The 22797-nt window shown below is 43.3% G+C and overlaps 1 protein-coding gene across 1 annotated transcript in view; it reads left to right on the top strand.

Annotated features, from left to right (window-relative positions):
- Positions 1–21173, top strand: part of GPR176 (G protein-coupled receptor 176) — a 415391-nt gene extending 394218 nt beyond the window's left edge. The window contains exon 3 of the mRNA XM_069638576.1: positions 11967–21173. Coding sequence (XP_069494677.1) covers positions 11967–13074 — 1108 coding nt within the window. The 3' untranslated portion in view covers positions 13075–21173. The remainder of the gene's footprint in view (positions 1–11966) is intronic.
- The last annotated feature ends 1624 nt before the right edge of the window (positions 21174–22797 follow it).

Raw genomic sequence — 22797 nt, 5'->3', positions numbered from 1 at the left:
AAAGAAAACCAAGGAGAAGACGGAATCTAAAAAGTATCGAAGAAGACAGGATTGGTCGACTTCTACGGGATCCACTGGAGATTCAGGTGAGGAGGAGTTGGGCAAAAGAAAAGGGGAAGTTGGTAGTTTTGACAGTATACAACGCCCAGAAAGTACCCAGATGGCTACTCCAGAACAGATACAGGAGATGTGTAATGCCATCCAAAACCTACGAGTGGATATGCAAGCACTCCAGGCTGAGAACCAAACATTGCGTAACCAAGCCGCAATCAGGGATGAAGGAAGAGGTGAATTACCGGCAATGCCTTTTTCCATGCCCAAGTACGACGGAAACCCAAAGGGCATAAAGGATTTCCTGGATTCTTGCTCTGTGTACTTTTCTTTTAGAAGAAGAACCTTCGAGTCCGGAAGAACCCGGGTAGGGTTCTTGATCTCCAACCTGACAGGCAATGCCTTAAGATGGGCAACACCTTTGGTGACGGCTGATGATCCATCAGTGAATGACTATGCCTTATTTGTTCACAATTTACAGACACGGTTTGAGAGACCAGAAGTCCAGTACTCAACGTATGAGGCACTGTTGGATGTGAGACAAGGGAATCAAGATGTACAATCCTACGTATCTCAATTCCAAGGGTTGGCTACCTTGGCTGGATGGCCGGAAACGGCTCAGCAGACAATATTCCGTAGAGGTCTCCAAGATGAGATAAAGGATGAATTAGCTCGAGAAGCCAGACCAGACACTTTTGCGGAACTAGTAACCTTGGTGCTACGGATCGAATACAGAATGAATGAGAGACGTCATGAGAGGAAGAGAGCACGAGGAGGCCAGCTGAACTATAACCCTCCTCCAATTCCGAGGGAAAGAACCTCCACCGAGGAACCAATGCAGATAGGTGCTACTCGTGGACCTTTGACATCAGACGAAAGAAGACGCAGGCGAGAACTGAACTTATGTATGTACTGTGGTTCTCCCAAACATCAATTGAAGGATTGTACCGAGACTCCTTCCCGACGTTCGGGAAACGCTCAACCTCGTCCCTCTGCAAGGGAGGTAACGGGGAGAGTAGCACAAGTCCTTGCAACCCCACAGGATCTGGGAAAGGAATAGAGAACAACAGTCTAATGATTTTCCGAGTATCACTAACCACAACAACTGGAAGTTGTATTTCGGTTCTAGCCATGTTAGACTGCGGAGCAGCAGGCAACTTTATTTACATTACCTGGGCTAAGAACAATATGATCATCCTCCAACCCAAGAAGAAGGCAATACCAGTAGAGGGAGTTGATGGCTGTCCTTTATCCTCTGGACCTATCACCATGGAGACGCTACCCATGCGAGTATCTATGGGTAACCATCATGAAGAGATTACTTTCGATGTGATTAGAGCAGCACACTTTCCTCTCAAACTGGGAATACCATGGTTGAGACTTCATAACCCGTGCATCAACTGGAGTACCAACCGACTGAGTTTCGATTCCGAAAGAACTTGGGAACCTAGATCGCATCTACATGCCCCAGAACTAATCAAGAAGTTCCACAGATTGTTTCCGGGTAAGCCGGGAGGTTTCCGGCATAAAAGGGGGCATACTGTTATGCACCAGCCATCGAAGTTATGGTATAGGTGGAGATACACCTAGCATGGTTGCCTTCTATGTCTAATTAACGGTCTAGCCTCTCACCAAGATGGCGGCCGGAGCGTATATACGTATCACGCACAGTAACAACTGTGCGTTGTATCATCGTTGTATTCTAACTTTGTTCATTGCCCCTCGCTCGTACTACTCTGTTTTACAGAAAGACCTTACCTCCTTATCCTTGCCTTAAGCCTTTTTCTACCCTTCTGCTTCCACTCGCGGTGTTACCTCTCTCAGGTGTATACTCAACAGCGGTTTTCTCTGGTAAATTCACAGGAGTTTCTTTTCTCTTTTTCTTCGTTTGTCTGTTCCTACCTTCACATATTCTGCTCCCTTCTCGCCTGTCCGATACTCTGTCTGCTTCCAGTTCCTTTTTCCGCTGCACTCTTTCACCGCTATAATTATAGTTCTGTGCCGAAGCCCCGGTTACCGCAGCCTCCACGGAGCCGCTGGTCCTACGCATCTTCTGCCTTCTGCGGTGCCGATAGGATCTTGCGGTTTACCCAGACAACGTCTACCTTCTACGGCGTCTTCTGGGTATCAGTACTCTTCAAAGGGGGTTGTCTGTCTCCTGTGGTGCCTGCTGGAACTTGAAGTCTCTCCATACTACTACTGGTCTTGTCCTTTGATTGCCTCAAAGTCTTCAGAACATTCCCACCTTTAAAGACCTTTTTCGTCACAGCGGAATTCACAGATACTCCTTTCTGACAGGAGAAAAGACCTGCTACACAGGGTTTTTTGCCAAACGGCTTTTTCCCTGAAGTTTTGGGACTGGCTCCTGGGGGATCACCTGACTTGGTTCCCATCCGGTCAGGGTGGCCTCCGAGGAGCCACGTCCTTATTTACGTCAAAAGAAAACTAAGGAGAAGACGGAATCTAAAAAGTATCGAAGAAGACAGGATTGGTCGACTTCTACGGGATCCACTGGAGATTCAGGTGAGGAGGAGTTGGGCAAAAGAAAAGGGGAAGTTGGTAGTTTTGACAAAAACAGGTACAAATAAATAACCCAACAAACTGTGGACAATGCACAAGCTTGTATCATTGAATGTTTACCTTGTGTATAAGTAAAAATCAATAAAACCTGTTTAAATAAATTAAAAAAACAACAAAACAGAATTCATAACCCCAAAAAAGGGAGTCTGCCTATTTTTAGGGGCATCAAAGAAGCTTGAAGAACAAAGTGGAGAGCCGGGAAGAAATGATGCGTCTAAATGGGAGGGGTTGTTTTTGAAACATAGGGTGTACCTTTCCCCACAGGGGGTCAAAGGGGAAACAGGGGAGGGGTGGTCTGCCCTAATTGGACCACTGATAGAGGGCCTTAGATGGGAACAGGAGAGAGAGAGAGAGGAGAGAGAGAGAGGAGAGAGAGAGGAGAGAGAGAGGAGAGGGAGAGAGGGAGAGAGGGAGAGAGAGAGAGAGAGAGAGAGAGAGAGATATCTCGATCCATCGATCCCCATCTCAGAAAGGCTGGACCACAGAGCACAGGGAACATATTTATTTTATTTATTTATTTATTGCATTTGTCGTACGCCCAAACCCTGGGGTATCACGGCGTAGGTTACAGAAGGCTTGACATCTCTGGTTACAGTGAGAGAAAAGTTACAACACAATAGTCAGAAGGGGTCATACATATTATAATACTGGTTGTTGGAGACCCGGCAGAATACAATTTACAGCAGATTGTTGGTGCAGTTACAGATTAGGATGGTGTAGGTCTAGGTCTAGTCTTTATTAAAAAGGCAAGTTTGTATGGAGGAATCTATGGGGGTGGCAATTGCTGCACACCAAAATATAAGAAAGGGAAAGGGATATGCATGGCACTTAGTCTGAACACTGGTGGTAGAAAAGGTACTGCCACTAAATAACCCTACTACAAACCCACACATCTGCACACACCACAGGGGCGGTAATTGCAGCACACCAGAATGTACAACAGGGGAAGGGATAGTGACCACAGTTAGTCAAAACAGCGGGGGTAGGAAAGGGTACTACCACTAACCAACCCTACTAACAAAACTCACCCTTCTGCATACACCTCTCAAACTCTGAACTAAACACCACCATACCGCTACAGCACAACAAACCGCACGCACTTCACTACACCACAACAACGAAACAAACCACACATAGCATCGCCCAACAGCACATGGCGGCTACCAACCGAAAAAACACATCTACGCTCAGTGAACGGCGTCAACCGAGCTGATGCTGCCAACAGTACATTACAACTCTATTGCTATTTTCTCCCGCTCAGTCCTACTAACTTACCATCAGCCCCCTTGCATTACAGATCCGCCAGAGTGCCAAGAAATCATGCAGCTGGCAACAGTATACGAACCTTCAACATAACATCTTCCCTTCCCTTTCTATCTGCTCTCCCCTTTCTATTCTATCCTCTACTCCTTCACCTTTCACCCCCAGGCACCTTCCATCAGCTCCCCCAGACAACCAATCCCAGCTACCACCACTCCCACCTAGCCCCACCATGCCTTTTTGGCTGTACAACATCCTTTCATCGTGAGACGTTTTTTTGTGTTTTTTTTAACCGTGAATTGTTTAACAAAAAAAAATTGCATTTTTTTGCGGGGGTTAGAAAATTATATATATGGGATGTGGGTGTTTGGGAATAGATAAAAACTGAACGGGAATGGGGGGGTTGAGAGGAACACCCCAAAAATAAATGTAAAAAAAATGTGATGGATTTTTTCGGAAAATAATTTGCGCTAAAAAAACAGCGAAAAAACATCCTGCGATGAAATGACATGGAACCTTCTTGGCATGGCTTGTGAGAATCGAGGATGATGCCTCCTCCTTCACTGTGAGGGCTGAGCAATGAAGCTACCAGTAGCTATTCAATCTCAGGTGGTGAATGCTCAATAATGCCTCCCCGAACACTGTGGCTTCTCCCAGCAGGCCACGGAGGAGGGGCCTGTGATCCTGCCATCTTGTTGTGAAAGACAGATACCCCTCCAGAATACTAAACCAAGGAATAGGACATTTTGTTTCCTATAAAATTACATTTTGAAGCACAAAATGCTATTATTGATGCCTCTTGGTATAGCTCCAGGTGTGGCGTGTCAGGGGGGAGAGGGCCAATATGTCATTGTCTGGTGCGTACTGTTACAATATGCAATTGTCCATGATGACTTCTTGTGTGACGTGTTTGCTTTGATTTGCTGTTGAATGTCGCAGTTTTGGTCAATAAATGCAGCCGTACCTTTTCCAAAGAAAGATGTGTGTGTGTCTCCTTGGCAATCCCTGACTCCTGCGCTGCCCATCTATTAAACCACGATGAGGCTTTCTTGGAATATATTTTTACTGCAAACGGAATCACTTCTAGGGGCACCTAATGTTGGCAGGTAGGGCACAGTGAGATTAAATGATTTGCCCAGCATCATACACTTAAGTGCTAAAGTCAGAAGTTGAGCATAGCCTTAAATCTAGCTACTTGATCACGAATCTTCCCAGCTCAAGTTGGTACAAATATGTGTTGCAGTATCGTTTTGCATACATAAAATAATACCACATTTTATACTTATTACTTCGAGAATGCACAAGTGACATGATAGGTCAACAAGACGATGGTCCTCATTACAATTTTGCCAGTCCGGAAACAATGGTGCCGGTAAGCTTAACAGCACTGTTGTTTTTGGACCGACGAAATACGAGTCTGCGGGCGGGTGCCATACCGCCCACCTAGGTCAGACCAGGCGGGCGGAACTGCACCCACCCGCAGACTTTCACAGAAGCACTCCCATGGAGTCCTATTGGACTCTATGGGAATGGGGATCAACATTTTACCGGCGCCTGACTTACTGGACTACTAGGGTTGTAATGCCCTGGTGTTTCCGGCAAGTCAGGCGGCAGTAATTCTTTACGGGTCCGGCGGCTACCTGAGGGCCAATGTATACATTACTGTAGCAATGTGTTGATGAAAAAGAGTAAGGGGTAATTTTCTTGTGAATCCTAAATTGCATGGAGGGGACCACTTCTGTTTGCACATGTTTGCAAAAGGACCCGGGATGCAATTTTGTTCGTTTCCACCAAGTACTGGAAAAGTATCTAGTAAAGCACAGGCAAAATTGCCTTTGATCTACACTTTTCCATTACGTGTCTGGAAAAGTGTAAATCCCTCCCACGATTAACGATTGTTGGAGCCATCTACAATACATCCATTTGAAATCTGCCTGCTTTTACCAGGTGTATAAGTCAGGCGGTTTTCGTAGGATTCCATTGATTTTCCACCAGCATAAAAATCCACTCTACTCTCCAACTTCGCCTGCCAAATCATAAAAAATCCTGCAGCACATAAAAAATAGCGGTATATGCTTTTAGCGCCACTTTTTCCACTTCACTTGACTTGGAAAATGAACCCCTATGATTGTAGCTTTATTGCCCCATCCTGAATGGAAGACTACAAGTTCCAGCATGCAAATTAATGAGAATTTACAAAAAATCTCATACAGACACAAAGTGAAATGAAATTCATGACAAGGTCCTTGTTTCACACAGCTTGTTTGGTACCCCACAATTTCTAATCACTCAACAATCACACTTAAATAGCTCATTGAATCCTTACATAATGTTAAGAAAAAAGTACCACAGCCATGGTCACTGCCAGTTACCTTTTCCCATCTCTAATCACTTCCTGTTGTAAATAATCTGCCTCTGAGACACATTGAACTAAGACCTCACTGGAGGGTCTGTGCAGCCCTGGCTGTTAGTCTTTTTGGGTACAGAGGAAAAACAGGGGAGCCCCAATAGCGTTTGACCTTTGTCACACGGTTAAACCCACTTTTAATTGCACTTTGCAGGTAATATTTCAATACTGTTTTTTAGGTTTAAAAGATGTGCCCCTTTTATACTTTATCAGCAACATTATAGGGGGGTGGCAACAATCCTCCCACCCCGCTCCCTCTCCCCCATGTCCCTGGGATCTCACTGTAAATAATGTCTATTTACGGCACTACCTAACCAGCCAGCACTCAGCACATAATGCTGTCTAAACACGGCCCACAATAAACATGATGTATTCTGTTTGCGCACAAAGCTACGTTCTATTATGGTCAGAACCCCACTGGTAAATGCACATGAGAAGAAGATCCACACTTGTCATCCTAGCCTTGACATGTTCAGGTAGGGCCCTGTTAGGCCAACACTGTGATGCACCTCTATTCACCAGGCACAGCGAATAGGACACCCACATCTGGGCACATACACTTTCACATGAATTGGCAAAGCCTACAGCTTGGGCCTTTGAGTAGGCATGGGACAGGGATTTTCCAGGCACTGCCATAAGGGTACCAGCTGACCATAAGATGGGAACAGATGGAAACTGGTGGCAAATGTTTGTCTAATACCTATACACAAGCCAACACTGTTGGCATTGCCATAGCTTGTTTCAGACGGGACTCCACTGCAAGGAGCAGATGCACACCCTACGTATTGCTTACAAATGAAGAGGCTCCAGACACACATTGTTAGGAGAGTTTTTATTACACCAAGATCTCATTTGAGAGGCATTTAAGTCATTAAACATTCAAGAGAATGCATGGATATAACACTGGCAGGCCCTATGCAGCACAAAGGTTGTTGTTACTTTGTGATAGAGCTTTCTCAAAGAGTTTCCAGGAGGGCATGTTTCATCAGGGAGGGGCAGGCAATTGGTGGGAATGCCAAAGGGATTAACATGACAATGTGTAGTCAGTGATGTTGTAAATGATCAAACACACCCATAGGCTGTGTGTCCCACCTCACCTCACATTCCATTTCCATCCTATCTGCATTCAAGTGCAAGAGTTCTGGCTTAAACCTAACAGCCGAAACTAAAATAATATGGATGTAAGTCTCTGACTCAATCATAACAACCGGCATTGTTTTGGTCAGCCTTCCAGGCCATTGTTTGCAAATCAGCCTTCGCCCTGCCACTAATGAGAGCCCCCGTGCTGAAACTGCTAGACAGCAAGGCCTAAAGATGTCTATGGTGGCTTGTGTCCCAGTTCAGAGGGGACATGGCCTAGCAATTGAGATTGAATTGACCGTTTGGTGGCAGAACCAAGACTCAGTTGCTAATGGCGTGTTCCCTTTTGTAATGGCACAGACATACCAAAGGATTATGCACGGAAGACTGCCGAGAGCAATGCCAGTGGTAATGTTTAATTCAAAGCCTTGCATCTATCACTTTTTTGATCTAACTACACTCTTCCCTACAAAACTGTTTTTCTTATTACCAACCTTATTTTTTCACTTATACTCAATCAGTAAATGCAGCGTAATAAACCCCTTGAATGTCATTTGTAAGGACCCTCAGTCAGTTGATGCTCCTGCTGCAGAGATATGTGTGCAAACAACCTCACCTGTCATTTATTATGTAACAGTTAACCATTTTATTATTTATGATGGCAATACCTGGTATATTCTCACAAACAATAAACATACTTTAATTTACAGAAACCAACTTGTGATTTTAAGTTTCAAAACATAGCTACCTTGCAACTGAGATGATGGAAATGTGGGTAAGAGAAACAGTTAAGTTAAACACAAAAGAATCTTGCTAGATAGTTGTAGGCAGCCTGCTTGAGCAATGGTGCTACCACCTTAGAGGCGCGAATGGCCTCCATCTCCCTGGTCATTTGTATTTTCATGCCTGTGGGGCATAAATCATTGTCCAGGGCAAGCAATGCAATTGTGTCCGGGCCTCCTGCACTGCAGCCCCCCAGAGTGCTAATCGCATTGAAGTTACTGACTCATGTTTAGAGCAATATCCCCCTTGCCCAGGGTCACACTAGGGCATACGATCCATCCAGGCACCAATAAGAAAAATGACCCACAATCACAAAATACGATTCATTACTATCCAGAACAGACTTTGTGAGTCCTGGTGTTGGCACTCTCATTCTAAAGTTGTACCCATGCTTGTCTACATTTATTTACAACACCCCCTTTCCCCGTTTTCAACATTCATTTTGAACACCCCTTATTCCTGAAATCAAGGAATAAGTAAAACAATTACACCACCCTTATGTTTGAAAATGTCTTGCCTTCTAAGGGACAACAACACAAAAGTCACTATTTCCACAAGCATTTAGTGAATGCAGTTTGCAAGCATGCAATGCATTATTAACACACTGGGCCTCATCACGACTTTGGAGATAGCCATGCCCTTAATAAGGGCATGGCTGCCTCCAAAACCATATCCGGGTCTGGGTTCCCTGAATGGGGAATTACCGGGCCATTCCGAGTTTGGAGGGCCCGGTAATTTCCCCCTCAGGGAACCCCGGCCCGGACCTTCCCCATTCCCATAGGGCTCAATGGGAATGGGAGAGGGAGCTAACAACGGGCCGATTACGACCGGCCCGTTGTTAGCTCCCTGGTTCCCTCGCGGGACCCGCTATGGACGTCTGGTAAAACCCGCGAGGGAACCTTGTAATATTGCGGAATGGGTTTAACGGGTCCGCCACCATTAGCGGCGCCCGTTCACCCATTCCGCAATACTTATAATGAGGCCCAGTCTGTTTTGGTCAGTTAAAAAACATGTTTATGTAGTGGAGCTATTCACTGTAGAGTATAGACAAGATGAGGGTTTTTGGGGTGCTAATGCCCCCTTCCCAGTGAGCCGTGACTTCACAAACAATAAAGAGATGGGGGGTGGGGGAGCATTAGCACTCCCCATTTCACACGTGTGCCTGCGCCAGCCCAGTAATAAGATAAGGCTTGAACGAAACAGACATGAGAAATGTCCTGGGGCCCGTGAAGCCAGGCTATGACTTTGGTATTATACAAGAAGAACCCCTTTGTTAGGATTTCATGGAGGCAGACCTCTGGGTTTTACACCTCACAATAGCCCAATGTTCTGCATTTTTAGGTACGAGGATGCATACCACAAATCAGTTCAAGTGCCACCACCGGGGTTTGAGTACTATTCACTGGGGTGTTGTTGGTAAAATACATTGCAAAAAATGCATTTGAAAACCTGTTTGCTTAACAACATTGGTTAAAACGTGTGTATCGCCTTATAGAACAGGCCTATTCTGCCCCAGAAAACGGGCAAATTCTGTTTAAAAAAGGCCCATCCTTGAATCCTGGCTGGTAATTCAGGCATTGCCCTATTGACCTATAACACCACTGGCAAGGGATCCTTTCTGTGGGGGAAAAGGGGTGGCCTTGGGGGGCCTGACCCCCTGGGACCACTTGCTGGAGCCAGGGCTGCGGCCCCTCAGGCCGCTTCGGTATTGAAATTCACTGGGGCGGGCCGTTTCCTGGTATAGTCTTCTTTTTCTTTCTGTGAACGCCTAGGAGACTCTTTGCATGAGGCACTCATGCACCCAAGAGGAGCGCCATGGATCAGTGAGTAGCCCGGCAACATGTCTTCCTCTTTTCCACTCCTGTGCATGCATCCGTTTTCCTTATGGTGCTTTGCACTCGTTTTTTTTAGTAGCCCCTCTTTGTTTTTTTTTCCTTGATTGTAATTCGGGTGCTTTGCAAGGTTGTGGGCAATTTTCCCTTGGGTGAGCAGACTTCAATGTGGATAAGGATAGGGATAGGGATAGGGATAAGGATAATGGATAGGGATAAGGGTAGAGATTAGGGTAGGGGATAAGGATAAGGGATAGGGGTAAGTGTAGGGATAAGGGTAAGGGATAGGGATAGGGATAAGGATAAGGATAAGGGATAGTGATAAGGATAGGGATAAGGATAAGGATAAGGGATGAGGATAGGGATACGGATAGGGAAAAGGGTATGGATAAGGATAATGGATAGGGATAGGGATAAGGATAGGGATAGGGATAGGGATAGGGGTAGGGAAAAGGATAAGGGATAGGGATAAGGATAAGGATAAGGGTAGGGCATACATGCTATCATTCTGAAGGACCTGGGTGGGAGATTGCATCAGAGAAATCGGGAAAACTTAATTTCCCCATATGAATTCATTGGGGTTGTATTTATTTTAGGTGTAAAAACGGAAAAATAGCAATATTTTTCATTGAAAAATCGGGAGTTTCCTGCCTACATTTGGAGGGTTTCCATGTATGGTAGGGATTGAAGAGCCACTTTTTTTTAGACTTCCCATTGCTTCATGGGATGCCAAAAGTGGAGGAGGGCGCCTCTGATGTGTTGCCATCGGCCCCCTGCAGGAACATTTTCATCATGTTCATTTAAAGCCGGGGTTACAGTAATATCAAACCACACTATTGCATACCCGATGGCCAACTGACTCAGTGGCACTCCCTAACTGAATACCAAAGTGGAATCTCCATGGAGACAGAGACCCGCCCCCAATGTAACTACCACACCGGACACATAATGTAGGCAGAGCTTACCCATGTCTCCGTCTCCCTCGGTACAGCTGCCCGCGGCCTCCACTCATCTATCCTCACTCTCCTAGACGTCTCTGTCACATTTGGCACACACTTCCTCCTTCAGATTCTCTCACCTCTTGCCTTTTGGGGGGCCTCCTGCTCGTCTGATTGCTCCTTCGGCATCTCCTGGGGCAATGGAACCGCCTTCACGCCCCCTCCCCTGCTTGACGTCTTAGTGCCCTCCTCTTCCTGCTTACCACTTCCTCTCTCAGCAAACTCACCTCCTCCTGCTAGCGGGAGTTGCACAGCAGGGCTTGTTTGGTCTGTGCCTCAAGCAAATAATGTGCGTCAGTTTCATTTCATTCTGTTTGTTAAGTGCAACTTTGTATCCCTGGAACACTTGTGTTCTGCAGACATCTGATGAATTCTTAGGGAAGGCATCCCTTTGCAGCAGCCAAGTCAAGGATCCAAATGTGTTTCCCCACTCACCAGTTAATTCCAAATGCTGCAGCATTTCCTTAAAGGGAAATGTGTCAATTACGAAGCTGTGTGTTTGGGTCTGGGTAGGAGCCTGGACTAGCCCACTTAGAATCCTAATATGATAAATAGAGGTAGCCATAAGCGGTATGGAGCGGGCCCCCTTACCACAATTCTCGCTGATGGTCGCAGGTGGGGTGGTCCTGCGACGGCCACCTGCCTCAGTGTGGCAAGCAAGTGGGGGTGGTCTGGGGATCCCCAATATCCCTTCGCTGGATCCAGCATCGACTACATCCTGGGGGCTCCGGACCTTTTTGAACGACCCTGTGATTTTATGATATGATATAAGTCATTTATAACACGCCTGTACACAAGTGTTTCTAGGTGCGAAAGGTTCACCAAAGTTAGGTAGGAGCCTTCCTCAGATTTGTTGCTGCACCATCACCACTTTCAATAAAGCAGGTGTGTAAATGTCAGAGGTACGAAGTTGACGTGGATGGTTAAGTTTGTCCATTTTGTAGTTTGATGTTTCTCTTTCTCTTCTTTTTGCAGATATTACTCTGTCTTATATCCCTTGGAACGGAAAATATCTGATGCCAAGGCCCGCGATCTGATCATCTACATCTGGATCCACGCCGTGATAGCCAGCCTCCCCGTCTTTGCCGTGACCAATGTGACGGACATTTACGCCATGTCTACCTGCACGGAGTCCTGGGGCTATTCCCTAGGCCACCTGCTGTATGTCATCATTTACAACATCACCACCGTCATCGTGCCGGTGGTGGCTGTCTTTTTCTTCATGCTGCTCATCCGCCGGGCCCTGAGTGCCAGCCAAAAGAAGAAAGTCATCATTGCCGCCTTAAGGACGCCCCAGAACACCATCTCAATCCCATACGTGTCCCAGCGTGAGGCTGAGCTGCACTCCATGCTCCTTTCCATGGTGACCGTTTTTATAATTTGCAGTGTCCCCTACATGACCTTCGTCATTTACCGCACCGTCCTCAACAATTCTGATATTTCGGTGTTCCTGTTGCTCACCTCTATCTGGCTGCCCAAAGTCTCATTGCTCACTAACCCTTTGCTCTTCTTGACTGTGAATAAGTCTGTGCGCAAGTGCTTGGTGGGCACAATAGTTCAGCTGCACCGGCGGTACAGCAGGAGGAACACCGTCAGCTCGGGTGGCATGGCTGAGGTCAACCTGGAACCCAGCGTGCGATCGGGGAGCCAACTCCTTGAGATGTTCCACATTGGGCAACAGCAGATTTTCAAGCCCACGGAGGACGAGGAGGAGAATGAAACCAAATCTGTGGGCTCCAGTGACTACAAGCCCACGCAGATCCCTAGCACCAGCCTGGATGTGGAGCAGACCCTGGTGCAGAAGTTCATCCCACACTGTGCAGACTCCTCCGCCCAGGTGGCCCCAGCCATGCCCACGGAAGAAGACATGCTCAACGACAAGTACTCCATGCAGTTTGGCTTTGGACCCTTTGAGCTACCACCCCAGTGGCTGTCTGAGAACCGTAACAGCAAGAAGCGGCTATTGCCGCCCCTGGGAAACACGCCCGAGGAGCTTATACAGACTAAACAGCCCAAGTGCAAGGCGGCTCGCAAGGTCAGCCGCAACAACAAAGTCAGCATTTTTCCCAAGGTAGATTCCTAGCAAACATGGCCCATTCTTGAGTGAGGCAATATGGGCAGCCGCTTAGAGGGCCACTCCAATGGCAAAGGGGATAACATTTTCCATGCAAGCAACAAATATGGCCAGTTTTCAGGAAAGGTGGCAGGAAGAATCCTAACTCCAACGCTGATGGCAAGACCAACCGTCACATGACTCGTGGTATACCAGGAGTCTCTGGTATTAGAAGAGCAGCCACGGGCCGGTTGTTGTGCCAAACCGAGGTGGCACTATTGAAACCTACATGAAGTGTTCCTTATACGTGTGTTGTAATACAGCTGTATACCTATTAAGTGTGGTACAAGAGTGTGTTCAACATGCCTGAGTCATATGTATGTTAGAGCAGTTCATGTTTTTTACACCACAGGATATGTACATATCTACCTTGACGACTCAGAAAAACTGTGGAAATAGTAAACAGACTATGGTCAATCTAATGTCAAATTTCAGAGTAAGCCATGCTAGTGCCAGCATTCTTCAGTCATTTTGGCGGGAATTACAATAAACTCCTATAAGAAGGCAGAGAGTGGGTGGTCCATAGGGAACACAGAGCATTTGAACTCTAGCCGCTCCCGCTAAAAGATTAATACGGAGGGGCAGAGCCGGGGACTTGCTAGACCTGTGTCAATCCCATACCTGGCATGTAACTGAATCTATCCCTTCCCGGGCTACAGTGCTTTGGTTAAACCCCTTTTGGGCATTTTAAGTCAATAAGAAGTTAGAGAACCTACACAAATAGGATTCTGATAGTCGAAGATTTCCAGTGTTTAAAATATGACTTCCAGTTTGGAGCCTAAAAAGTTTTCTGAAACATGCTGATATTTTTCTTTTCCTTGCATGTCTCCCAGAATCCCCTTTCCACTGTCTGTTCCCTGGCCCGATTGTGACTTTTACAAATCCAACTTTTACTTTGTCTTCCATTTTGTTCTGTATTGACTTTTGAGTTCCAATTATTGTCACCGTAGTCATTTACTCAAAAGCAATAAGGATGGGGTTGTTTTGGCTTCCAAAACAATGCAATGACTTCCGGATTGGAATTTTATGACTTCCTCTCCCAAAGAGTGACCCGAAACACTGCTTCCTACAGAGATTTGTCAGGAATTATGCTGACAACTGAGACCTTCTGGGTCGGTCACACCTCTCGGAAGAGTACTAGCGCGCAGAGGCATAGCTAGGGTGGGCTGAGGGAGCTATAGCCCTGGGTCTTTTGGCCCCGGATAGAAACTCAGGGGCTACAACCAAAAGACTAACTTGCACCCATATGCCTACGGGTTCTGAGGAGCGTGTTATAAATTTGTAAAGCAAAGTAGCTAGCCCTGCGTCCCGACAGTCCCAACATTAGCGTAGCCCTGGATCTTTTCCAGACCTAGCAACACCCCTGCTTGCACGTATCTTGCTCGTATCTTGCTTGAAGCTCAAGCGGACTGTCCCAGTGCAGGGCATGCCACGGTATAGTGATGATATCACAAAACGTGAACCGCCGTCCGTTTCAGTGCTGCTCTTTAAGTAGAAGGATATCTCGATGGAACATTGCTCACATTCCATTTCAGGAACTAGCGGTAGTGCGATTTCTTGCTCTATGCGCAATGCCAACATTAGCAGGCCATGGTACGATCAGAATAGAGGGACCTGGCAGTTCTTATCCACCTTTATTATCAATGTGGTAGCAGATACCTGCAAATAGAGCATATTCTAAGGAGATATCATATAAGATCAGGCAGTTATCTTATTTCCCGAAAAAACAGGATCATTTCGACGATAGAATCCCTAACACTGCCACAGATGATGGCAGTCCACAAAAAAATGGATGGATGTTGGGCAAAGTTTTTTTTAGTTTTGAGAAAAATCTGTGGAACGCTTTGGAAATCTCCACTAAGAGCAGCTAATCCTATTTGGCATAAATTGTGGCAGAAAATCATCATCACTTCTAAGAGTCAAAAGAGGGGCCATGCCGGCCTGTTTACCTCCCACTGCATTCTTGAGAGTCAGGAGTGCGAAAGTAAATTGCACTCATGTGCAGTTACTGCACAAGTGGGAATGTAAGTACGGACACCGGCCCCGACTCATTCATTCCTTCTGCCTCATCTCGCCCAGCTGATCCCTCTACATCCCGACCAACCCGCGCATCACAAGCACGCATTCCATGCACCAACATTCCAAGCGGAACATGATGCACCATCCCGCTGCCTGATCTTATGCGTGCTCTAAAGGTACCCTCTCGGCAAGGAAAGCATTTGTCACATACAAATTCCCTTGTTTAGATATTAAAACATCTTTTTTTCTCCCTAAAAATCTTCTATTCAGGAGTGAGAATAACTTTTTTGCTTCCTCAAAAGTCCATTGGCTCTCCAAATTAAATAGGAAGAAATAATTTGAAATTGTATGGGCAGTGCCAGTGTAATGAAATGCCCGGCCACCTTTTAAGGTCAGGCATCAGTAGATATATTCAGTCAATTGATGCCAACAGTGCAATTTTCTTTTGACCCTCTGGGTCAGGAAAATCAGTACATAGTTTGTGTTAACAATATGAAAGGTTTTGAGCAACAGGTCGCTCAAGTGAATAGTACATTGAAATGTTGTCCCCTTGTGTATCATAGACCAACTGTTTGTACCTTGAACTTCTGTCGTCATCAGTTGGAATCGGTGATATGGTTGTTTTAAAGATAAACCCCTGTGTTGTCTATTACAGTGTGCACATTCGTTGTGCCCTTCATTCGGACCAACACACATTAGTTTACATTTATGAAGACTGAAAACTAATCACAACTCACAGATTATCAAATTGTGGCGCATAAAAGCATAAAGAGGGGGAGCACGCTCAGCTCAATAATGGGCTTACTTCCTGTTCTTGATATCATAAAAACATATTCAGAACTTAATTTGTTTTGTCGCAATCATTAGAATCTAGTCCAATCTTGACTGCAATTTTACCCTGGCCTGTAACTTCTGGGATCTACAGAAAAATTTGAATTAAATAAAAAACGAAGCAGAAAATGCCGAATTCTTTTATTTGAATGTTTCGACTTTTTGGCACATAAATACATAGGGAGTGGGAACAGAGAATAGATTAGGATATGGGGAATGTTAGCGGGCTGTGGGGGGTGTCCCCCCACATTTCAAGTCGGAGCATTAGAATAAAAATAATTCAGCCTTTCAGCCTGGGTTTTTCTTATTCAAAATGACATCCGTAACTTCTCTGTAAACAGGTCCACACCCAAATGGAGATCTAGTGCAGGCTAACGAGCACCCAAAACTTAGAAGACACTTAACATAGAACACACTACGACTAGCCTAAAGGGTGAAATTGAAAGAATTCCCAAAAGGCCAGTGGCTTTGGAAATCGTAAATGTTCTGGTGTAAATTATCACCAAAATACCTTAAGGTGACTGTGCGCTATAGAAATGGACTTAACATAACATAACATCACTGTGAAATGCGGTGTAACATGGATTGTGTATAATGCTCTAAAAAGTGAATAGCTCGGAGGCAAGCAGAGTTGAAATTTTCATCCCTAGAATTGGTCTGGATACGTATGAGAAGATCGTAGACTGCCAACGTGTCCCAAGCCATGTAGGAGATGCTAATTGTGACTTAATTTTCTTGCATTCGGGGACATGTAGTTTTGCATTTCCCATTAAATAACAGGACTACCAGTCCCACAATGCAATGGAAAAGCAGAACTGCCTCAGCATCTGCTGAATTACATGGGGTCTTGTTGGCATGTGTGTAGCAGCAGGTATCATTCAGGCTTTGCATGTGCCAATATGATGCAGCCAGTAATGGGGACATCTTAACACACTGTAAAGTGATGTGAAAAATATTAATTTCATGTGATGATTTTCACCCAAACAGTCTGAAGCACTTAAAAAGAGATGTATCCACATATATAAGACTAAAGGAGTGCTAGGGGTTTTGCAGAATTTAACAACAAATATACATATTTTGCCATCAGTACCTAATGCGCATGGCTTCATTTCAGAGTGATATCCTTCATTGAAACACTACAGAGTGTTGGGCAGATAATCACGAGATACAGATTTTAAAGTTCTCTAAATTCAATCGAGGAACTCAATTTTTTGCTATGCTCTGCAAATATAGGATTTAAATTCTGTGGGCAATTTGGACTCTGACCAACACTTTTGAAACCTTTTCCTGAAGTGGTTTTTGGACTGGATTCTTTAATCCATGGCCCACGGCTTCTTGTAAAATTGTATGTCTCTTTTGTCTTGTTTTTCTTAAAGTGCTGACCTAGCTTCCTATTCTCCTTGTTCCCTGAAAACGATGGCCTAGTTTTTCTTCTAAAACCTTCTGATGCACATAAACCATAACTCACAACTAAAGAAAACATTTATTTGGGAAGTTTGGATGCAGGTTCAATTCTGATATGCGTTGGTGGCAGAAAATAAGATTGTTATGTGGGTTTGTGGTGGTTAACAAAAAACAAACATATGGTTATTGCCAAAACCATTGGCTGTCTGTATTAAATAAACTGTATGATAGGTGTGATCAGAATGGCTGAAACAAGCAAGAGTGCATTGCTAAATAATTGATCAAGATATGTCAATAATTTGGTCATAGACAAAGATGACAAGAAAGAACAGATTTGAAAAACCGCATAAACCAGCTTAGACTTGATGACTTTCTATCTGTTTGTCAAAACAATATCATTTATTGGTCAGTCACTGAAAAATTAACTATGACATTTGTGAAAGCAAACATTACAAAAAATAGTGATTCATATGTTGACATAAGTCTGAAAACTCACGGTTTTAGAACCACAATTTATTGTAAAATAATCAGTGATATGTCATAAGTTTGTTTCCACTACTGATGATTGCCAGGCTGGGGGGATGGTTAAAAAGTGCAAAAATTCACAATACCCAAAAATAATGACTTAATATTTTACAGGCAATAATGATAGAATGAAAGGTTCACAAACTATCAAGACAGCATGGGCTTAGATTGCAAGAATAATTATAGATTCCTAATGAACATTTTTCTCATTTTCATATGTGGTATTGAGAGACAATTATGAAAATTAATAGGTTATTCATCGTCAGAATTTACAAAATGTACTTCTGACAACTAGCAATGGTAAAATGAATAGCTCATATGTTGCAAAACAAATCAAAATTTGTGAAGTTAGATTTTCCAGGTTATTCTAAAATAGTGAAAGGTTTGTGCTGTGCAGGCTACCAATATCCATGGGTTGTAACTGGTCAAAAGTGCACATTTCACAGGCTAGTAATTGTCAAAAATAACTGATGAATTTGTAACAGAAACATGAATGGTTCGCATGCTGTTGAAGAAACCTGAAAAACAGGTGGTTCTCATATCTAAACAATCATTGTGAATACATGAAACATTCATCATTTATACATTGCCAATATCAATGATTTGGAAGGTGATCAAGTGTGACAAAATGTATGTGCTCAAAGGCTCTTTAATTATTTATGGCCAGTGACTCTAAAATCAGTGTGCCATGTACTGTCAAAATTCCCCCTAAAAATGGCTTCAGAGACTTGTGGATGTTAAGCAAGGCAGAATAGTCATGAGCTCATTGGCGACATGTATGACTGTTATTTGGATAAAAGCATGTGCACACAGGTAAATCATTGTCAAAAAGCGATAACTGGCCAGGACATGATGCACATACTGTGTGGTGGCCAAAGATCTTCAAAACTGGAACCTGTGGTTTATTGTTAGAAAAAGTTCTCAGATTTGTCATGACAACATTGCTGATAGCCAAGAAAGATAGTTGCACAAAAATGTGAAAATCCATACGTTATTAATTATAAAAAAATAACTAAAATATGGGTGATAACCATTAATTATATGTGAACAGTTTGTATGTTGTCTTAGACTCTTAAAATTCAGGTGTTCAGCATTTCCAACGTATTTCTGTACAAAATTCAGACATTTGTCATTGATATTTTTGATGGGTGGAAGGAGGCGCAAAGCAGCCGTATTGTTATTGCCAAAAATAAAAGCATTGGTTGCAGTTTATAGCGCAAAAGTAAATGTAAAAGTACATTGTTTTTATGATATCAAGAGACCTAAAGCCATGGTTTAAAATGTTAGAATGATTATTGGTTTTTGAAAATCCACTGATTCTTCATGAGCAATTTAAAGATGTTTATAAAGATATATTTTGGAAAAAGTATGAACCACACATACTAGTCAGTATCAAACGTTGCTAAATGGATTGGTGACTGCTAACAAAGGCAAAATTACCTGTACTTATATTGTGAAAAAAAGATCTGAAGTCTCTGTATTTAGAAACCTGGCCATAGTTTAAGAAATGTTCTGATGGGAAAGGACTATACTGCTAACACTCATCCATGACAGATGAACAAAAGTGTCGACATAAATATTTAAGTCATAATTAAATATCAATTGATACATTTTTAAAATAAAATGTATTTCTTGATTGTTAAACAATATCATGGTCAAGCCAATGTATACAACTGCTACCAACTGAGTCAGTAGTGGAAGGAGTCTCTGTGTGATATGTTTGCAAACCAGGGCATTAGATAAAAGGCTAGCGTTTGTACTTCTCACTTTTACAATTGCACAGTACTGGTGGGAAAAACAAACAACACCCATAGTTTGAAATGGACGAGAACACAGGGCCAAAATCAATGATGCCTGTCTTACCAACATTGCCAAAACCCAACAAATTTAAATCTCTAATGTCTTGCTGCCAAGAAATCATGCCTTTATCCTGGTTTCATTATTGTCATCAATGGATGGAAGTCGGTCAAATGTTCACGTCAATTATTGTCAAAAATTATAAAATTCATTTCTGACAGTCAACAATGGCAAACATTAATGTCTCATGTGCTGTTAGCAAAGTTTGAAATCCATAGATTTAGAATTCCAAATATATTGTGAAAAAATGCATCAATACATTGGTGTTAACTGTGTAAACAGTGCCAAAAAGATTGAAAGAAATGTTGCCAAAGATGAACAAATTCATGATTTTAGAATCACCGACTTATTGTAAAAGAAAATTAAAAGATGTGTCATTTGTATGTTGATGAAAGCCATTTGCATTGATTAGTCAAAATGTGCCAAAATTTGCAAATTGTGACGCTTTACTAAATTAGTTGCCAATATTCAACAAAGCCAAAATGAATGCTCCACATCTTAAACGAAAGGATCTTTCATTGATACATTGCAGATATCCATGGGGATAAATTTGTCAAACGTGCCAAAATTCATAAGTTAATCATTTAAAAAACTACTAAATGAGTTTGTAAAGGTTAACAATGCCAAAGCAAACGGTTGATATGTTTCTGAGGAGGCCGAATACAAGGGTTTCAAAGGTCAAAAAGAGCAAACATCAAATTCACAAACAGTGAAAGAATTATGAGAAGTATTGTAATTGGACTACATATTCTAAATGAAAGTTTTGATCATTAACATGTAACTCTACTTGTTTTAACTGTTCACCATGTATTTAGCAGCTGATTCCACTTGTGCACACAGTTTACCAAAGTCAACAGATGACCTTTTATCGCAACTTGGACAGCTAGATGGATGAAAAGAACTCTTGTAAACTGTAAGTTTACGTTGCAAGGTGACATTTAAAGAAATGATTGCTAAGACACAGGATTTGATGGTATTTCTGATGGACACCGTGCAATGATCACTGTGCCCCGTGGTGAGCTTGACACTGTCTGTGTGTCACGAGCTGTGAGATTGGATCCAAACCACAAGTTTATGGACACTGAGCAATGAGTGTTTTTGAGACCGGTGCCACGTTCTGCCAGTTCTCCTATCAAAGCTCTGCCTTCTCCCTGACTGTTCCAGCCCGTTATCAAAGACAATGCTGTTCTTAAAAAAAACGTTTTTTTAAAATATACTGTGCCACACAATTGTATGCGAGCAAGACAAATAATTTCACATCTTTAACCGCGGCCCAGACATCTAGTGGCCTAACCCGTATAAATATCACTGGATTTCACTGTTATTTTGTAGACCTGCTTTGGGGTACACTTTGGATCCTGACGCAAGATGTTTTTTACCACTTGGTCAAGGCAGACATTTTAAACAAAGTCATAAAATCATATTTATAAAAAGCAATGTGTATTGTCATAGTTTTATATCACTGAACATTGTTTGCATGATTTGAAGTGAAAACTTTAAACCCAAGGAAGAAATTCGAATGGGAGTGTTTAACAGCGGGGCAGGTGCTTTTTCCACCTTCTTATCCAAATCCATACACTGGAGGTTGGCAGAGATCTTTCTGCTTTGTAGGGCAGGTAAGTGTGAGAATGGGTTTCCTTGACTATCAAAACGTTTGGAATAGACATGTTTGGATTTTTGGGAGAAACAAGTGTGTGCATTTGTCACCTATGAAAGGCAGTAGCTGCGTAACAAGTGAACCTGAGGCGCTCCATAGTGGTGTCCACTATTTGCTCTCAATCCAGCTCAGGAAGATGCAAGGGTAGCTCAGGCACCATGGCCATTTAATGATTCACCCCTCAGCAGAGCCCGATAACAGGATTGCCAATTTTGTGCCATTTGCAATAATGGTTCAACAGGTGTTTTTTAAAAAAAATATTTATGGTTGTTGGTGCTATTCATCAGAATCCTCCCAAGCCGCTATCAGTGTAGGGCTGCCATGCATCATCAAATAGTTGTGCTTCCATACAGGTTTGAGTAAGGGCTCTTGATACAATTATAGTTGTCATGTTTATTTCAGACAATGAGCCTCATTACTGCTACTCAGTCCTGCACATTTATTATGGGAGAACGAGTGGGGTGACAGTGGGGGAGCTATATGGGGGTGATAAACCCGCCACTTCACAACCTAGGATGGAATTTGGCAGCATGGGAAACTGGCAGCAAAGTGGCAGTAAATGCCTTACTCAAGTAACTATCCTAGGAACCTAATTCCAGAAAGCTGTGTGCTCACGCACGTATCTCAGATAAACTCTGGCCAATGTCCAAAAACAAGAGCAGCAAGACAAAAATACACATTTATGTAAAAGTCCAATATGCAATAAAAAGCTTGTCCAAAGGGAATACAAATAAATCATGTTTCCCATATCACCTCTTCCTACCATATTATCTTTGCCCTGTTTATTGCCCTCCTGCAGATTATGGTCAGTATACTCCTAGTTGTTGTACAATATGATATGATGATATGATATGATGTGGCATTTATGACGCGCCTGTACACAAGTGAACCCTTTAAGATGAGTAGCAATACCCTGGAGATGGATGGGGATGCAGATTTTAATCAAACATCAATAATTCAGACAACAGAAATAGCTTGGCAAAATGTTTGTCTGTTTTAATGTAAGTAAGTAAAACAGGGAGTACAACGAACATCAGCAATCGCTCGATACTCAACTCTCAATCATTTCATAAAAAAGCTGGGTTCTTTAACCCTAAATTGTCATAGCTGACGTGCTGACCTGCGCCATTACTAACGTCACCCTAAGTGGTAAACTTCTAAAACCCATCTCTAAGCGGGATTGGCTCTAAGTGAATTACTAAGTATAGGTGTAATATCTGTATAGAGTAACAGAGTGATATAATTGGATAGTCAACAACAGGTGGGCAACTAAGCCCTTCCTTCAAAATGGCCACTATGAACGTCACTAAATGTATGACGTCTCATTGGCTACACAACTATAGGACGCCCAACTACGTGGTCCTCTACAATTGGTTGGCTACTAACCCCCCATCAGTACC

Source organism: Ambystoma mexicanum, chromosome 14 (assembly GCF_040938575.1).
Source record: "Ambystoma mexicanum isolate Mex_15411 chromosome 14, UKY_AmexF1_1, whole genome shotgun sequence".
Taxonomy (NCBI): Eukaryota; Metazoa; Chordata; class Amphibia; order Caudata; family Ambystomatidae; genus Ambystoma; species Ambystoma mexicanum.
This window is presented reverse-complemented; position numbering and strand designations above follow the sequence as displayed.